This window comes from Xylocopa sonorina, chromosome 3 (assembly GCF_050948175.1).
Source record: "Xylocopa sonorina isolate GNS202 chromosome 3, iyXylSono1_principal, whole genome shotgun sequence".
Classification (NCBI taxonomy): Eukaryota; Metazoa; Arthropoda; class Insecta; order Hymenoptera; family Apidae; genus Xylocopa; species Xylocopa sonorina.
The window spans coordinates 10,710,218-10,728,134 of NC_135195.1; the positions used below are offsets into that span (position 1 = coordinate 10,710,218).

The window sequence follows — 17,917 nt, forward strand, 5'->3', positions numbered from 1 at the left end:
GAATATAATAGCGATTCCTTTTCATTTCAGAGATAAATATATAGTAAAAAAATATATATATATAAATATACACATATTCCGCCCGTAAAACAGGACTCTGCAATAATCATGATTTTGTTTGATATTGATTCTATGATTGTATATTTATAGATAAGTTGAGAGCTCAAGCGTGCATCTCGTTGCGTACGCTGTATCGCATATATTATACGTACTCTTCTTTTTTATATAGGCGAAATATCGACTGCATACTATACCTGTAACGGATGTTTTATAAATCGCAAAACAGCCAAGAATGGACGATTCCAAAGCCAGATATAAGACGATCTTAAAATAGAAATATTCCGCCGACTAAAATCTTCGCATCCCCGACGACATCGGGGAATCTCTGTCGTATCGAGAGAAAAGATTGGAGGAGATGAGAAATATGGTTCGCAACTTTTTAATTGCACGCTCGACACGTTCTCGAGGTCGTCCTATTTCCGGTACGGAATGTCCGCTTTTTTTTCTGATTGATTCACGATTTACGAAACAGCCTGCGTATATAACACGATGTATCGAGGCGATTCGAGGTGACGATTACGATGGATGACGGCGTGCCAAGCGAGGCGGGAATTGTTCTTTAAAAGCAAAAAAAAATATATAATATTACATATATATGTATAAAATAATATAAACGACGATAATGATATTAAGGTAAATAAGTACGACAAAACGACTGCTCTATACTGTTAAAGTACAAATGTTTCATTTTAATTGTTTTATAAAAACGAATATCGATTTGTTAGAGATTAGGTTTAATACGTGCACGCTCAAGCGCGCGATGTACGTGTAATTATATTTATTTGTTAATCTCTCTCTATCTCTCTATCTCTCTCTCTCTCTATCTCTCTCTTATCATAATAACGTGAACGTGACCCCTCCATTTCGCGTGTCATTAGTACATATGCGTAATACGTGATACGCTCATGCTCGCTCATTTCGCGTTCACTATACATATACAACTCCACGCGCATTTCTCCTGCCGTACTTATGTATGTAAGGCTAGACGCTGACTTGCTATTTTCATTTACACAACGATATAGTCGCTCGAGTTCATAATGTAAAAAGACACGTTCAAAATATGGCTTCGAGATCAAAGTTTGTCCCACTCTATTCTCTCTATTCTCTCACTTCCGAATCATCCGTAGACCCATATTTCCAGCAGTTCGATACGTCTCTGACCCATCGTCCATCATCCTACGGTGGTCCTGCTATCAAAGTGATGCATCAAACTTTGGACGCGAAGCTATAATTCGGATGCGCCTAGTTAGTATGCAACCGGACGTGCACGCGTGTCTGCGAGGCGAATGATCCTTGCTAGGCGCTCGGGCAACTAAACTGTTGCGCAACTGATGATCAATCAGTCAGTGTGTAGCCTAAGTAGCGTAACATATAACATATTTTGGTCCCGGCAAATACGTACAGGTGAACAAGGATATGAAATTCGTCGTTTTCGTCGTTGACACGTATACAGATTTTGAACGGTCTCCAATCACGCTATTTCCACGGACAATCACTATGGTGGTGTCTGATGATCGATGCTGAACAGGGAATAGAACTCGCAAACGACAGCAGATCGGGAGGTTCTCTTTTTGTACAAGCGTTTCCCAATCGTTTCTACTTTTACTGAATGTTTACTTAATACGATGGTATATGATTGTGTTTGATCCTGTGTGTTCTAATTCTGACGGAATTTCGGATAATCGTTACTATAAGGAGAATATCGTATACCGGCGTTCGTTTCGAGAAGGTGCAAAGAGATTAAATAATATATTAGAATTGTTTTGGATGGTAATGGATGTAGCGTAAAGCAAATTTTATTGCGAACTGTGAACTGCCTTTGGATATAATATCTGTTTACTATTTCAAAGCAATCGTCGCGCTAAAGTAAGAACACTTATGCAAGTGAGAAATGTTTGCGATGTAATTATTTAATATATATATATATAATACGTAGATTGGGAAACGTTGATTTGTTTAATCAAGGTACGATAATAATACGTGCATATTGTTTAAATGTAAAACGATGAATTGTTCAAGCATGACTACTTGCAAAATTACAATTACGTTGTTCAACTTTGTTCCTAAAAGCAATATGATTTCAAGTACTATTCTTTCCTAATGTAAGATGTTTTAATTCATTTGTGCTCAGAATGTTGAAAACAATGCATGAATTTAAAGAAAAAAAAATAAATGAAAACACTATTACGTTTTAATTCAAAGTACTATCGCCAGACACAGAAGCGTGGAAGAAAAAAGAAGAAGATATTTTTCTAATAAAAACGCACTAATTTTAATAAGCCTCTACTATATGAATAACAATTCTGTGTGTGTGTGAGCAAAGATGAATTAAAATAAGTTTTAACATATGACAGTATTGTTTGTATTTCAGATTCAATAAATACGTTATTATTGTCGTTGCTTGGCTCGACCATGCATCCAGCGATGTATTTCCATTTCATTCACGGATATATTCATTAAACATTATTTTCCGTTTTGTAATAATGTTTCACTCACGATCGTACTTAATTGCATCAGTATCGCTTCATCCGATTACCGATTAAAATTTCTCGTTATTTTACGATACACACGATAAATCCGATACCAGTCCCATCAATATTTAATCCTCTCGCAATGCAATGTGTTTCCTTTAATTTTCCATCGGGCGGTCTGCGTTAATTTATCGTACAATTAATATCGTGGACGCTTCTATTCGAATAAATGTCTGTTATCACGTAATACCTTCGTTATGCATTTCCAGATAATTATATACGATGTTTGGTTTGTGAAATAAAAAGAGTTCGACACGCTAAAATAAGGTATTCAAGTGAATTCAACGATCGTAAAAATAAGTGAGCATATAGAGGAAATGGCATACGGGGAAAATGTTAATTAATTTCATTTAATTAATTCATTTATTATTGAATCGATCGCAACGATGATTCCCAAAAAATTTCAAACCAAAGTTATATCGTACACGCAAAAAGAAAACAATTTTCGTGCTATTCGCGATGCATTGCGATCTAACGGATAAAATACGCAAAACAATATACATATATATGTATATATCTCTGTCATACATATCGTCGCAATAATGAAACAATATTTTTTGTATTCTTTCCTGTAAGACAAAAGTTTGTCCACTTTTAGCTCTTTGCAAATGCGCGCGTATCGATCGTATTTTTGTAAATCCTCTAGAAATCGATGCTATTCGAAGTTGACGCTGCCGATAGAATGTCTCATGATTTAAAATCTGTTTGCAACGAATCGCGATAAAAAGAAGAAAAACGGACTAGTTCGCAGAGAGTTAAGGAAAACAGAGAACTGTCGGACAACGTTTGTCGACGATAGGATTGCTTGGCAATTTAAGTGCAGAGGTTCGCGATCGCGTTCCTCGATAATCCGACGAGAAATACGAAAAGCACGAGAACGCTTCTCGCGTTTCTTCCATCATGGAACAGCTGTTGAACGCAGTTAGGCAATGTCGCGCACGTCCAGCAGTTGTGTCTTCTCATTGACAAAATCGTTCGTGATTCATTGTTATTTGATCAATATCAGTTAATAAACTTTTTAAATAGTGTTAAAGAATAAAGGCAACATTTCTTTCTGTCACGAATCCTTTATTTTACCCGAACTTCTGTTGTACACGACTAGTAATCGTGTAGCAAATTAATTTATTTATAAATCTCGCGCTATGAAAGTTAAAGCATTCGCAAATCATGGAACATCTGGGACGGTACCAAATTGTTCTATATATTCTATATTTTCTTTCCTTTCTAATACCATCTTCTCTACTTGTAGTGGTAAATCAGCACCAACCAACTTGGATACCAAACTTTTCTTAGGCATCCCAACATCCTTCCGTTTTTTACGCTGTACCTTTTTAATATGCTTTATCCTCTTTTCCAATATGTGTAGCTTTTCAATGTGATTCCTTAGTTTTTGTTTCGTCCCGATCTTTATTTTACATATATCGCACTCGTATTTCACCCCGAGATGAAAAGTTCGTATGTGATGATTTAAATTATTTTTGAAATAATAAACTCGAGGACATTTTTCGAACGGACAAGGTATGACGGTCCTATTCTCCATATGAACCTGAGAATGAATTCTTAAATGATGTTTACTAAAAAATATCTTACCACAATCCTTGCATTCGCGATCTAAAACGAACAAACAACATATGTATATGAATATTAAGAAAACGAATTAATTTATATTTATTATACATCTGAAAACCGTTCGCGCCGACAAATCGATATAAACAAATTGCATTAATACTACAAATATTTACCACACACGTGCTGAGTCTTTCTATGGGCGCAGAGAAGCACCCATTTTCCAAAAACTTCATTACATCCTGCTGCAGTGCACGGATATTGTTTAGCTCCTTGTTCATGATTTGCTTTATGCCGTTTAAATTTTGCAAAGCTTGTAAAGCTTTTGCTACACTGATCACAATGGTGTACAACTGAATCATGCGTAAGCATATGTATCTTAAGCTGACATTTTTTTGTAAAGGTTTCGTTGCACTTTTTACAAATTAATTTCCCAAGATGAAATGTATTATAATGACGCTTCAGATTATGTCGATTGCTAAGATACATTGAACACACTGTACACCTGAAGAATATTTTAAGATAAGGAAACTAACATTGTGTCAGGATTTAAACCAACGCAGTGTAACAAAAAAACGAATATCATCGCTTACGGATACAGTGTTTTCTTAACACCATGAGTTTTCATATGCCGTTTCAAATGTGAACTATTCGTGTAAGCCTTGGTGCATTCTGGATAATCGCATTTGTAACATCGCTGAAAACCAATGATTCAGAGTAATCGAGCATTGACTCATAGTAACTACATAAAAACATTACCTCTCCTGTATGGAGTCTAATATGCCTTTGCAATCGTGATGGCCTATAAAAAGCTAAATCGCAACCCGGGAAGGTACACTTATGTCGTTTCTCATCTCGCCTAGTCTTAACGGCAACGCTGGTTTCTTTTGTTACACCTTCAGATTCGACTGAAATGCTATCAGCTTCTGAATTATTATCGTGCCCCATTATAGATCAACTACCTTCTTTTCAGATATACTCAAATACAAATTTCACGTGTACTATCATGATATTTAAAGGCATTTTTCTGTAATATGAAATCATGCACGATTCCATTGTTTCGTCTTTTTTAAATCATAGAATCTCTTTAATTCCATTTATATATTTAAGTGAAATATTACTAATTGTATTCTCTTAACTTATGACACCATAAAACACCATGTGCACCGGTCAGAACACAGTGCGACGACTCGTACAGATCAGTCACCACTACAATCAACCGTTTCATTGTTTTACTAACCCGTGGCGCCATCTCTTGGAGAAACGCTGAAACTGATCGGAAATTAGTTTCAGTAATCTCCGCAGAGATGGCGCCAGTAGTTCTTAAGTAGTTTACTTCGCTGTCGATAATTATGTGCGACCAGTTTGAGCACTTTTTACAGAGATGGCGCCAGGGGTTCTACAGTAAGGTCGGTAACATCTGTCTCACTCTTTCTTATAGCTTTTTATATATCTTTCTCTCACTCTTACCTCTAAAGCGGGAAATATACAAAAAAATATATTAAAATTACTAAAATATACAAGAAAATATAATAAAATTACGAAAACATACAATAAATTAAAATAAAACTACGGAAATATACAAGAACTTACAATAAAACTATTGAAATATACAAGAAATTACAATAAAGCTATTGAAATATACAAGCAATTACAATAAATTAAAATAAAACTAATGAAATATACAATAAATTACAATAAAACTTAAGTTTTATACAGAGTGACTTACTACTCATGTGACAAACTTTTACAGCTGATACTACACCTCAAAAGAAGCAAAAAAAGTTCATATAAACCCAGGTCCGACTTACGAAAATGTCCGAGAAAATTGAGATTTTGGTTTCTTTCAGAGAAACAAGAGTTTCACTCATATTATTGATTGTATCTTCCAAACCGTTGGTACTACAAGAAAATGACAAAGGATATTGAAAAGAGTAATAAAATTGCTATTATAATAGTTCCTATACTACCCTGAAAGTCGAAAACAATTGAAGTAATGAAAGTCTGAACTTATCTCAGGCGACAAAATTTGTAAATTACAAAAACTTTGATATCTATAATTATGGATTCCGGTCATTTAAAATTGACAAATAGAGTCAGTCCTCGGTACTGAAGGTACCGAGAATACATAGATATAGTATATGACACATACTCGCTTCATTTGATACGCATAATGAAAACGTTCTGTATCGAATTTGTATTCTTTATCCTGTAATCCAACGTGAGCCCCTATTCTACTAGTGTAATTAATCTCATGGCCACCAGGTGGCTAGAACAATTAATCTTTCTCGCAAGTGATAGTTGAAACCATAGTGCTTATAAGGGAAACATTTGCATAAAAAATCAGGCAACCCTCCTCTCAGGAGCGAGGGACCACCGCCTCTTTTTGGATGCGTCTAGGAGAGGTTGATTTCTCTTGAAATCCCTTGAATAGACGCTTTTAACCCAACCATAATCCTTCCTCTAGCTGCGATCCCCTGGCGACCCTACCCTTGCGATACCCTGCTCCCGGCGCGCCTATCTGTAAACCGCTCCAGGCCTGGAACCCCATTTACTATTCCCCAATACAACAATCGAAGAACTTCAAGTTCCTCAATGAAGATTTCAACGAGGGATACATCGTATCAAATAAGTGAAGTGAAGTGAAGTGCAGTGCAGTGCAGTGCAGTGAAGAGAAGAAATGGAAGAAGAGGATCGAAGTGAATATATGAAATATTGTAAAGAAATTTGTAATAATAAAATGTTGTAAAAAAATATGTGATAATAAAATGTTGCAAAGAAATTAAAACAATAAAATAAAAAAAAATATATAACACCATAATATTGAAAAAATTTGTAACAATAAAATGTTTCAAATAAATGTTTTAAATATATCTAATCCTATGGCAGCGATTTGCTCATATCATTTATTATATAATTTTTAATTGTATCATGCCACCATGATGCGATTAATAATTATATATTAAATAATATATTACCCAGGTCTCACCACGTGGAGGTTGCTGCGAATCGAGACCCACCCTAACTACGTCCCATCCACCCTCCTTTTATACAAGATATCATCAAATAAAACCTCCTTCCAATATATATTTGCAACAAGTTCAATGTTTGATCTCTATGCAAACGTATAATAGAAGGAGCTTCATCAAGAACTTTGGCGAGAAAGAATTATTACAAATGAAAGAAAACACTAATACCCTGCCTAGCCAATAATTGACTTTAATTTCAAAACAACCTACCTAACCAAAAATATATATTAACTTAAGAGATATCATTCTTACCTATCAATAGGTCTGAAAATGTTTCACCCTACGTATGCAAAGATCTAAGAGAACACAGTACATGAAGTACTTTGTATTCATGAACTCGAAGTGTTCGCAAAAGCAAACAACAGAAAAGAAGCTCTGAAGCAGCAAAGGAAGAATATAACAGAAGATTTTGCACAGACGAATAGAGGCGATTGAATTTACAAGATTGCGAGACGACAGACTTTATCTCGATGATGAAACATTAAATATTGCGCGGTCCTTTGTATACAGTAGAAATGCAGAGACCACGTGCCCGATATCAGCTGTTCAGCTGAATCGTTCGTCACGTCATTTTTTGTTTCGTACGGTCGTCGCCGATCGTAGTGCGATCAGCTGTTGATACGTTTCGGACGAATGTAAACATTTTTTATTAATCTTTACTGGACAATTGATGAATTAACAGTGGGCCTCTACATGGCTGAACCCAAAACTTGCAACGAATGTTTACGGTGTCATCAGAGTTGTATGATATTCTGTAGCTTGGTGAAAATTCAACGAAACGAATAGTGCAGGAGGAGGTTAGATTTTTCTATGCTCGTTTGACAGCACGCGAAGGTAAGATCGGATGCCAAATTGTGATCACGTAAATAGATCAAATGCTAATGATAGATTATACTATATATGTAAATAAAAATATCGTTTTCGAAGGATATTTCTGTAATCTTGTGGAAGATGCGATGCGTATAAATTTCTGCATGAGGTTAGATCATCATCGATGTTTGACATTAGATTTTTAGTTCTGTATAAAATGTTTGTGTCATCGAGTTGCGTGCAAGTAACAAAAATTAAAAAGTTCACAATAACGATAAAAATAAATCGTACATAAGAGTAAACTTATTGTTATAATAATAAATATATACATATAATGGCTGAATATTTTAAAACTAAATACAATAAATATCAAATTCTGGTGTATAAAACGTTTAAAAAACTAGGCGATTAATTATAATTCACTAGAACAAATCGATAATTAAAATTTTTTAAACACAGTTCACATAATTACATGTTAATGTTTAATGTACATGTTTAAAATTTAATTTTTATTATTAAAAAAGTTATATAGTTTGTATGGATGTTAATAAATAATTATAAATTTTAAATGATGTCAGGATCTTAAAAAAAATAATGGGTCAAACACTTAGCGAACCTGTGACAGCTAAAAAGTCGGCATGCTGCAGAAATTCAAATTATCGAGTTGGAAGCTCATGTATGCAAGGATGGCGTATAAAAATGGAAGATTGCCACGTTCATATACTTTCATTACCCGATGATCCTGGTACTGCATTTTTTGCAGTGTACGACGGTCATGGAGGTAAAGATAAAAATATAAAATTTTTCATCGTACAAGTGCATACTAGCATTGTTTAAAGGATATTCAGTTGGAAATTTAAAGACATTTCCCTAAAATTGCATTTCATATGTTTAAGTGTTGATTATTATAAAACAAATCAAAGGAATATACTGCAGAAGAAAATTTCAGGTTCTATTGTAACTGCTGTAAATAGCAAGTTATAGTAAATAAGTTTAATTGTAATTAGTACTATGCTCAAAGAAGTGATAGATAATATTGATAGGTGCGGCAATGGCACAACATGCCGGAAAACATCTTCATGAATACATAACTAAAAGAAGCGAGTATAAAGCTGGTAATATTGTCAAAGCCATGCAACAAGGTTTCCTGGAATTAGATAAAGCTATGCAGAATGATGTAGTGCTTAAAGACGAACAAGCAGGAACTACTGTCATAGCTCTTCTTGTTAAGGACAATGTTATATATAGCGTAAGCCAATTTCAAGCGATGATTTCTTTTTCAGTTATTTCTATTATTCATTTTTAAGATTCTTATACATGCACACAGGCAAATGCAGGTGATAGCAGAGCAGTAGCCAGTATTAACGGCATTGCCATTCCCCTCAGTCGTGATCATAAGCCTACATTGAAAGATGAACGCGAAAGAATCGAAGCCGCTGGTGGTTGGGTTGAATTTAACAGAGTCAATGGTCAATTAGCATTATCTCGTGCCCTTGGAGACTTCATGTTCAAACGGAATGAACGTAAATCAGCTCAGGAACAAATCGTGACCGGTAATATTACGAGTGGATACAAAAATTGATTATGTACGATGATGACAATTTAATTCCTAGAACATAATATATTCAATTTACTATATAGATGTACAAGGGAACTATTTCGAAGATAATAGCTATAAATCGGGAATTAAATTGTTATGACTTGTACAATCATGTGCCGCTTAATGGTGGCCCCTACATAGTATAATGTGTTACAACATATTACTCGTATTTATTCTAAGTTTTGTTAAAACATAGCCATATTGTTAAGCAATGCATGTCTCTCCTGACAAAGAAATATTTTGTCAGCTTTTATGTCATATGTATCATCTACATTTATAGCATTCCCTGAAGTCCAAGAGTTTCAAATAACGGAAGATTGGGAATTTGTTATTTTGGCTTGTGATGGTATTTGGGATGTAATGACAAGCAATGAGGTAGTAAATTTTGTAAGAACACGTTTAGTTCAGCCGAAATTTGGAACAGGGCAAGAACAGGACACAATGGATCCCGAAGAAATTTGCGAAGAGCTTATGAAACATTGCCTTGCACCAGACGCCTTAATGGGCACTGGTTGTGATAATATGACAGTCGTCCTCGTGTGTTTTCTTCATGGAAAACCATATTCTCATTTAATTTCACGCTGTAAAGAATCCATTAGTACAAATGCCTAGTTATTTAAATTATTAGTATTCTATGTCCCAATTATTTTTTTTATATTGTTTATGTATTTAATTTTACATCATATGAAAGTGAAACAATCATGTTCATTATTCTAGTGCTCATCATGTCGATTGTTATAAAATTTGTTTAACTTCTTTTATGAACTCTCGGCACCTAAATTTTTATAAACACAAACTTTTTAAAAAAAATTTTATTTCATATCAACAGTATTCACGTCGTCATTGCCGACGATGTCTTATTTATAACTTCGAGAAGCAAATTACGAGCAAGCTGAATTACAAGTTTTTATTTACAATTTCGAACAATGGACAAGAAGTGTCCAGATATAAGTTTAGTAACAATTCTCAGTAAAATGCCATAAGTTTTCATTCAAAGTCCATAGCGGTCTTGTAAAGAGGAAACAGCCGCATTGGCAAAAGAACTTAGTCTGCCTGCGACCTTATTCACTCCTTGACGTACACTTTCTCTGACATCATCTAAATCAACTCCGGTACCTCCACTGCTAAAATGCATTGTTAAAGAAGACTTGGGAAATGTTGCGTTAGAACTTCCTGTGCCAAAATAATCAGCGGACGAAATACTAGACGAGCCTTCAAAACGTCGCAGATTACTTTTGCGTTCCCACTGTAATTGAAATGACATTGAAAAATTTTATTTTGAATAAAAAAATAAATTACGCGCAAAAAAATGAAAATAATATATACATATATGTATATATATAGTATTAACTCACAGAATCATCATCTTTGCTATCCTGAAAATACTGATCTGAGCTAATAGCCTTAGCACTACCAAATTTCTTTTGTGCTTCTCCTTCTGTTGTCATTTTACTGTCACTCTTACTATTACTTGGTCTGCTCAATGGAGCTACTCGTTTCGGCGGCTCTGGCTCCGCTATAACAACAACTTCCTCATTGCGAGATTTATTATTAGTATTGCTACTGTATGGAATTGATAAGGCCGCATAAAATTCATCTAAACTAATGAAAAGATCTCGTTCAATATCAATGTCTCTCGGCCTTGGTTCAGAAGCAGTGATAGTTTTTGAGGATGTTTCTTGTGTTATTGTTTTCATATCACCAAGTGCAGAGTGACTTGCACCACTGTAAATTATATACATTTTAACATTTGTATTACGTTTTTATGGTATTCATATTTTTTTCGTTTGGTAGGTATTATTACATAAAATCATAATTTTTAGCGTTTACAAATACATACATGAAATTTATACATTATATACACATGCACACATACTAATACAAAAATGTATATACACTTATCTCTCGACTTACACAGTATTTTGTTACACGTGATAAGAAAATTATTGTTAAAATTTAAATTATTTAATTTATATTGCAGTATTATTCACGTAAATATTTATAACAATAAGAGTGACAATTTGAAATTAAATGAAAATAAAAATTTTCTAAATTTACATCACTACTGTTTCTGTGAAGATATGCAAAACAAACATCATTTACAAGCTTTCCTCTTACAAATCTTTTTATATAACGTTAAATCAACATATATTTCCCGTAAGTCGGAGGATGACTATATGCCGTGTACAAATTTAATAAACGAATTTATAGATAAAATATACAAACATTACCTTCGTGTATTAAATCCCATACCAAGACGTTCTGCTTGTGTCGCTTTGGAAGGATCTAACTGTTTCGTTCTCTGTTCTATCTTTTTAGCTTGTTCGCTTAAATTCTTTTCGTATCGGTAGGCAAGACGGCTAGAAATCACTTCTTGTTCCTCTTTTGAATTTTCTTGATGATCCTTCTCCTGCGATTCTTTACCAGCTTCAGCAACGCTTTTTTCTAACTCATCAAAATTTGTCTGAACTCTTTGAGCACCCAAACCTCCAGTTTTCTTCCCCATCTGTTAGAAAATACAAAAATACAAAAACACTTATCAGAACAAAAAAAAGTACACTTTTGCAATGAATTGTGAACATGTTACAATGTATCATTAGTAAATTGTATACATGTAAGATAAATAAATAGTTATTTATATATGCTTACACCAGTGCGTTTATTTTGAACTCTTCTGACTCCTATAGTAGATTTCCGCTCCGATAGGACATTTAAAGTAGGATCAGATAATTTAACAGTAGGTCCTAACAAATTAGCAGTAGTTTCTGGAGCTTCTTTTTTATTGTTTTTTTCCTCATTATCATTATTTGTTATAGAATTGTTAGTTGAAACTGAATTTCCTTCTGTATGTGCCAAGGAGTCATTGTGATGTGTTTCAATATTTTCATGTTCTTTAAAGAAGTCAATTTCAGCTTGTTCTTCAGCTGTTGATGCTAGACCATCATCTAAATGCAACTAGAAAAGAACACAATCATGTGAAAAATTAATCGCTTTGAAAATACTCTAAAACATAATCCTCTTTGTGATACTGCAATTTGTGAGACACACATGTTGGGTGAGTTAGTTACATAATCAAAATAGCTCAAAGTAATTCATTGGTATAATAAAAGAAACAAAATGTACATGTATAACAATGAATAATTTTCTCAAAAAATAACTGTGCATGTTCTTTAAATTATTAACAACAGAAAGTATGCTATGAACAATTACATATGAACTTTTATAAAGCTGTTTTTTTAAAGAAAGTATTAAGCAAATATTAGTAATTTAATGATGGTTTTTGTGAAAGTAGTTTTACAGCTCACCATTGTTTTATTTTTTGTAGAAGGAAGAAAAACCTATAATTACCATATTTGTAGTTATAAAATGTTTGAGTAACCAAAATGTATGTTCTGTAAGGTGAATGAGTATATGTAAAATACAAATTTTACCTTGGTTCCATAACGTCGCATTGCTTGGGCAGATGCCTGTGCCAGTTTTTCTCTGTACTGCATGGCAGCACGTGAATTGTACTTCTGTTGAGCATCAGTTGTTGTGCAATTGTGTTGTGCAAAATACTTTCTCTAAGAAACATAACGAATACAATCAGATAATGAACTAACTTTAGTAATAATTCAATAACTATCTATTTTATTAGTAAAAACACTAACAGCATTTGCATTACCACCCAATTGCATGTTTCTCAATTGCAACCAAGTCCAATTTGTATCAAGTTGAGTGGATCGAACGAATGTCAAATGTACTCCTAGTCCTCGATGAACTGCTGAGCAGTCGATACATAGAAAGACGCCGTAAGTTACACTGGACCATGCCGGGTTTTTTGCATTGCAATCGAAACATGTCTGGAAAGAACCATAACGACACAATTGTATATTGTAATAGCATCTAACTAAATAATCGTCCGTCTCTAAACCATAACTTCAACATGAAAAAAGTATCAACTTTGACGATGTGCATTTATTATTATACAATAGAAATTACCACAATCTATCATTTAGTGTGTATATGACCAGTATCGAAGAAACAATTTTTGTTTCTTATCTCAAAGAAAAAAAGCAGCACTTTTTGACTTGATGTTTTTTTTTAATATTTTAAAAACAGTCTTATGATTTCAATGACTGTAAAACAGGACATCTAAAATCATTTAAATGAATTTCGTAGTTCTGATTTTAATGATTTTCAACGTTCCTCTCACTTGAAAATTAAACAATTTTACTAATACTATCAAACCATAAGTTGACGTCGTATACTACTCTGGAATACGTGTCGTCATGAAACGAAAGTTTCCAGGAAAATTACAGGTTGGAAATAAAATATGACGTTGTCTTTGAGACTGTCGTCAAATATAATATTGCACATTCTTGAACAGTACAATATTTGATGTCCCGTAATTAAGTAATACATATAGAAGCAAACCTTATTTGTTGATATAGCTCGTAATCTTCTAAAAATTTCTTCGATATCACTTTTACTAGGTGCTGGATCCGCCATTTTTGACGTGTTGTCAACGGCCTCGCAAAGTATTCTGGGACGCGTGGCGTTAGTTGGTATATTTTACATACAGAGGTCGCTTATTTATAATTTGAAATATAATTTAGTTAATTATGCTGTTTAAATGATAATTCTCTATTCTTAAAAATATATATATATATTTCTAAATAAAAAGGAAAAAAAGTTTCGTACATCCCGTTGCACTTTCTTATTATTTTAATAATACATTTTTTACAGTTACAGGAATATTACCAATATTAAAAATTAATTGTACATTTTTATTTACGTAAATTAAAAGTAGAAAAATTGAGAACCGTATAATGTAAAATATTTGTTATCATTTCTTCTTATCAGTTGATGTATCGGATCGTTGTCCAGCACTCGGAGAATCGCTCACATTCACTTCTTCTTCTTCTACTTCCAAGTTGTTCAATCTAAAATCATTGATATTACGCATATATAAAAAGTTGTACAATATTTATGGAAATAACTTACTCGTCCTGTTCAAGGCTATATAGCATTTGAAAGCCAGCATCGAGACTAGGTGGAAAGCCCATTTCAGGATCTAACAGTTGAAGAGTTGGCACTTCCCGATAAACATTACCGAATTCGTTCAGTTCTTCAAACTGCAATTTATTGGCCGCTTCATCTAAAACCATCCTATAAATTGAATAGACATTATGGAAAACGAAATTTATTTTGCATTTAAATCATTGCGATCACATCGGTCTAATCAAATACTTCAATCTACAAAATTAAATACAAATTGCCTTTGTTTCTCGATCATTGTTTCCACTTTCTTTTTCATATTACTCTCAAATTTCAATATGTATTCTTGATAGTAATCGTGAAGAGCGGTTATACCGCCAACACCTGTCTCCAACAAAACCCTCTCTACTATATCCTGTAAAAAAAAAAGAGGCATAGACATATATATTTACCAATAAATTACAATGACTATATATAATATTTAATCTACTAAATAATAATTAAAAAATTTTGTTTTACCGGAAAACCATGATCTTTCTGTTCATATGCTACTTTCATCAAAAGTGTCATCCTTCTTAGAAAATGATTTGCTATATCTGTAAGCGTTTCTATAGCTATATCTGAGGATTTTTCAAATCCAATATGAGCTAACAAAATAACAACTGCATGTCTAAGTATACAACGTGCTGTTTCTGGTGTAAGATGGTGTATCGTAGAACCATCTTTAAATACACTTCTGAAATAAAAGAATTTAGTAAAATTTTATTAAATTTTAGAATATGTTGTATCTTCAAACATTGTGATACCTTTCTTTGTGTGTTGGTAAAAATTGAAATGAACTTTGTATTTCTTTGCTGTCTTGTGAATCTCGTGCTTCAATTGTTGTCATATTTCCTAATACCATTCCTTCCTCCTAAACATTAATTAAGATAATAAGTATAATCCTGCAGAAGTGTAAAAATATTACTAAGAAAATGTTTTCTATTTAAAATAATTACTTCAAATTATTACCATCATCCGTAATTGTTGATGAAGATTTATAGTATTTAACACATGAAGATTTCCCATTGGTAATCTACAGGTAAAAACAGAAAATGCTATTAATGTCCTAAAATGAAACTTCCTTTATTGTTTAATTAGAAATAACCTCACTGTATACAGTCAAGCTGTTGATCCATTTGAAAATCACAATCGGAGTTGTTCGATTCCTCCATAACTTGCCTCCAAACATTTTCTATGATATCTGGAGTTATTACTTCCTGTTTAAGAGTTTCTCTTGCTGGTAATTCTCCCCATAAAGAACCAGTTGCAGTGTTTTTAGTGGACTTCATGATAAAAACTATAATCAATATAAAATACATTAATTTATCTCCTGTGCTCGTTACTGATAATATTAACATAAACATTAAGAGGTTAAAAATATTATAATTTACTTATTTACATGGTCATCTATTTCTCAATGACAGTAAAATCATGTTATACATACGTGAAAGTAAAATAACGTAAATAATATATATACTTACTATTTTCGTATTGAAAGCCCCGCGCACGTACACGTATACAACTTACGTATCACAATACAGAGAATATCTATAGGTTACTGCATTTTCGTTAAAAACTTCTAACTAAATAATTGTATTTCAATCAGAATTCTACACAGAAAATGATGTTTCTTACCGAAGGACATTATACGTGAGAAAAAAGTAATTTTAATGAACCTTATATCTTGTATGATTTATAGTGATTAGACATAATTACTTTGTAGGTTAGAATCACTATTTTTACTTCGTTGCGCTGATACACAATTATTAATCGAATTTTTCGATATATTCGATAGTCGATAAGATAAAGGAACCAAGGAAATGAGCGAATTTACCTTGATGGTAAATTAATAATTAAATATTATGTAAGTTTCATCCTCGTTCTTTTTTATTCATTGTCAGTTCAATGCATAACAACTAGTACAAATATTTTTCAATTATTTTTAGTAATATTCGAATACGATTTGTATGAAAGTATTCTGTCTTGATATTGGATATCAAGGTGTCACAAGTATGATTTTAAAAAGTAGTATCAGTGTTTAGTTACTATTGAAAGTGCACGGTGAAGTAATTGAAACATATCTTAAATATATCACCGTTTGTGTTAATATTCAATGCATCGCGCGTTCGACTACATTTGTTCAAAGTGTTTAACACATTTTATGTACGTGTAACTTTTAAATACAATATTCGCCTTTAGATTATTTTTCAGTATACACATAAGAATGGAAGTCGCAGCTGCTGCCATTCTAACGCGGGCGGTGGAAATGGATAATAATGAACAGTATACAATGGCTTTTACGTTATACAAAGAGGGTATACAATTACTTTTTAATGCCAAAAAAGGTAAATTATTTATTTTACTAACATGATTTAATTACTTTTACTATTATACGTTTTTCAATCTTTTATACAAAATTTAAGGAAAACTTTAAATTTATTTTAAACAGTAAAAAATTATATTATGTCAAATATTGTTTATTTTTTTATCTATTCTTATATTGTTATACTCCATGCAGCGACAAACAATGAAAATAAGCAGAGACATTTCGCTACTAAGATATCGCAATGTCTAAATAGAGCTGAAAAAATAAAAGATTTAATTGATAGTAGAAAGGCTGCTGGGACATATAGAGAATTAATTAAAATTGAGAAAGATAGTGTAGGGTATGGTTATGAAACTGTGTTTGGAAGATGTTTAGATGATACAGTTACATACATCAATATCGAAGATCCCTATATAAGAACATTTCATCAGGTATTCTATCAGATAGTTCTATGTAGTATTAGACAAATTATAAAGAAATTATATTTCCAGTGTCAAAATTTGGTAAGGCTATGTGAATTGGCTGTGAGAAAGTGTCATGAATTATCCAAAATATCATTAGTTACAACACATGACTCAACAGATAAGTCGAATCAAAGAATGTGGTTGGAGGAGTTACAAGACAGTTTATGGAATCATTATATACGTTTTGAATTCCAATTTTCTGATTCCTTACATGACAGACAAGTAGTGTAAGAATATATGCTATTTAGATACATTTAATTATATTTATTAGAACTTTGCTATTTTATTACCTTAATATTATTTCAGACTTAGTACTGGGTGGGTGATTAAAATTGGCAGAGGTTTGGACTATTTTCAAGCTCCTAGTGGAAAATTTGTATTAGGTGCTTTTGATCTTGAATTAAGATCTTGTCAGGAAACAACGGTAGATATATACCATCAGAGTCAACTAAGTAATAATGTTATGCACAATTAAGCTAATGAAATAATTCAAAATAATGAAAATGATT

At 32.8% G+C, this 17,917-nt stretch overlaps 6 protein-coding genes across 11 annotated transcripts in view; 3 read left to right on the plus strand and 3 right to left on the minus strand.

Annotated features, from left to right (window-relative positions):
* Tpnt (troponin T, skeletal muscle) overlaps nt 1-17,917 on the plus strand; it is an 84,967-nt gene that overhangs the window by 4,114 nt on the left and 62,936 nt on the right. The window lies entirely within an intron of this gene.
* On the minus strand, nt 3,750-5,190 carry LOC143433576 (uncharacterized). Its single transcript, XM_076910951.1, has 4 exons — nt 4,917-5,190; nt 4,751-4,854; nt 4,334-4,662; nt 3,750-4,202 (listed from the first exon to the last, which is right to left on the minus strand). The coding sequence occupies exons 1-4, from the start codon at nt 5,103-5,105 to the stop codon at nt 3,757-3,759; spliced, it is 1,068 nt and encodes a 355-aa protein (XP_076767066.1). The 5' UTR covers nt 5,106-5,190; the 3' UTR covers nt 3,750-3,756.
* Nucleotides 7,695-10,217, plus strand: LOC143422463 (putative protein phosphatase 2C T23F11.1). Of its 4 annotated transcripts, XM_076893111.1 has the most exons (6): nt 7,695-8,020; nt 8,114-8,165; nt 8,575-8,777; nt 9,040-9,245; nt 9,324-9,549; nt 9,877-10,217. In XM_076893111.1, exons 2-6 carry the CDS (start codon nt 8,143-8,145, stop codon nt 10,206-10,208), a joined length of 990 nt encoding a protein of 329 aa, XP_076749226.1. In that variant the 5' UTR covers nt 7,695-8,020; nt 8,114-8,142; the 3' UTR covers nt 10,209-10,217. The 4 variants fall into 4 exon arrangements, with proteins under 4 accessions (XP_076749226.1, XP_076749227.1, XP_076749228.1 ...); XM_076893112.1 differs by lacking the exon at nt 8,114-8,165 and having other exon boundaries at nt 7,695-8,088; XM_076893113.1 differs by lacking the exon at nt 8,114-8,165 and having other exon boundaries at nt 7,696-8,020.
* Nucleotides 10,394-14,140, minus strand: Arfgap3 (ADP-ribosylation factor GTPase activating protein 3). Of its 2 annotated transcripts, XM_076893109.1 has the most exons (8): nt 14,013-14,140; nt 13,247-13,438; nt 13,028-13,159; nt 12,902-12,934; nt 12,246-12,551; nt 11,828-12,102; nt 10,952-11,321; nt 10,394-10,842 (listed from the first exon to the last, which is right to left on the minus strand). In XM_076893109.1, the coding sequence occupies exons 1-8, from the start codon at nt 14,085-14,087 to the stop codon at nt 10,588-10,590; spliced, it is 1,638 nt and encodes a 545-aa protein (XP_076749224.1). In that variant the 5' UTR covers nt 14,088-14,140; the 3' UTR covers nt 10,394-10,587. The 2 variants fall into 2 exon arrangements, with proteins under 2 accessions (XP_076749224.1, XP_076749225.1); XM_076893110.1 differs by lacking the exon at nt 12,902-12,934.
* Nucleotides 14,389-16,362, minus strand: LOC143422283 (uncharacterized). Its single transcript, XM_076892830.1, has 8 exons — nt 16,335-16,362; nt 15,729-15,915; nt 15,588-15,651; nt 15,383-15,489; nt 15,096-15,312; nt 14,858-14,991; nt 14,583-14,747; nt 14,389-14,521 (listed from the first exon to the last, which is right to left on the minus strand). The coding sequence occupies exons 2-8, from the start codon at nt 15,905-15,907 to the stop codon at nt 14,425-14,427; spliced, it is 963 nt and encodes a 320-aa protein (XP_076748945.1). The 5' UTR covers nt 15,908-15,915; nt 16,335-16,362; the 3' UTR covers nt 14,389-14,424.
* Nucleotides 16,416-17,905, plus strand: LOC143422287 (MIT domain-containing protein 1-like). Its single transcript, XM_076892841.1, has 5 exons — nt 16,416-16,482; nt 16,818-16,963; nt 17,137-17,375; nt 17,436-17,635; nt 17,715-17,905. The coding sequence occupies exons 2-5, from the start codon at nt 16,843-16,845 to the stop codon at nt 17,881-17,883; spliced, it is 729 nt and encodes a 242-aa protein (XP_076748956.1). The 5' UTR covers nt 16,416-16,482; nt 16,818-16,842; the 3' UTR covers nt 17,884-17,905.

Coding starts and splice junctions, on each gene's coding strand:
- LOC143422463 (XM_076893111.1), top strand. CDS start 8,143: ATGCGTATAAATTTCTGCATGAG. Junction 8,778..9,039: donor AGTGTACGACGGTCATGGAG/GTAAAGATAAAA, acceptor TAATATTGATAG/GTGCGGCAATGGCACAACAT. Junction 9,246..9,323: donor AGGACAATGTTATATATAGC/GTAAGCCAATTT, acceptor ACATGCACACAG/GCAAATGCAGGTGATAGCAG.
- LOC143422287 (XM_076892841.1), top strand. CDS start 16,843: ATGGAAGTCGCAGCTGCTGCCATTCTAACGCGGGCGGTGGAAATGGAT. Junction 17,376..17,435: donor ATATAAGAACATTTCATCAG/GTATTCTATCAG, acceptor TTATATTTCCAG/TGTCAAAATTTGGTAAGGCT. Junction 17,636..17,714: donor TTACATGACAGACAAGTAGT/GTAAGAATATAT, acceptor ATATTATTTCAG/ACTTAGTACTGGGTGGGTGA.
- Arfgap3 (XM_076893109.1), bottom strand. CDS start 14,087: ATGGCGGATCCAGCACCTAGTAAAAGTGATATCGAAGAAATTTTTAGA. Junction 13,439..14,012: donor GAGCTATATCAACAAATAAG/GTTTGCTTCTAT, acceptor GGTTCTTTCCAG/ACATGTTTCGATTGCAATGC. Junction 12,935..13,027: donor TGCGACGTTATGGAACCAAG/GTAAAATTTGTA, acceptor TGGTAATTATAG/GTTTTTCTTCCTTCTACAAA.
- LOC143422283 (XM_076892830.1), bottom strand. CDS start 15,907: ATGAAGTCCACTAAAAACACTGCAACTGGTTCTTTATGGGGAGAATTA. Junction 15,652..15,728: donor CAACAGCTTGACTGTATACA/GTGAGGTTATTT, acceptor TTTTACCTGTAG/ATTACCAATGGGAAATCTTC. Junction 15,490..15,587: donor ATCAACAATTACGGATGATG/GTAATAATTTGA, acceptor ATTAATGTTTAG/GAGGAAGGAATGGTATTAGG.
- LOC143433576 (XM_076910951.1), bottom strand. CDS start 5,105: ATGGGGCACGATAATAATTCAGAAGCTGATAGCATTTCAGTCGAATCT. Junction 4,855..4,916: donor TTAGACTCCATACAGGAGAG/GTAATGTTTTTA, acceptor ATTGGTTTTCAG/CGATGTTACAAATGCGATTA. Junction 4,203..4,333: donor AAAGACTCAGCACGTGTGTG/GTAAATATTTGT, acceptor TGTTCGTTTTAG/ATCGCGAATGCAAGGATTGT.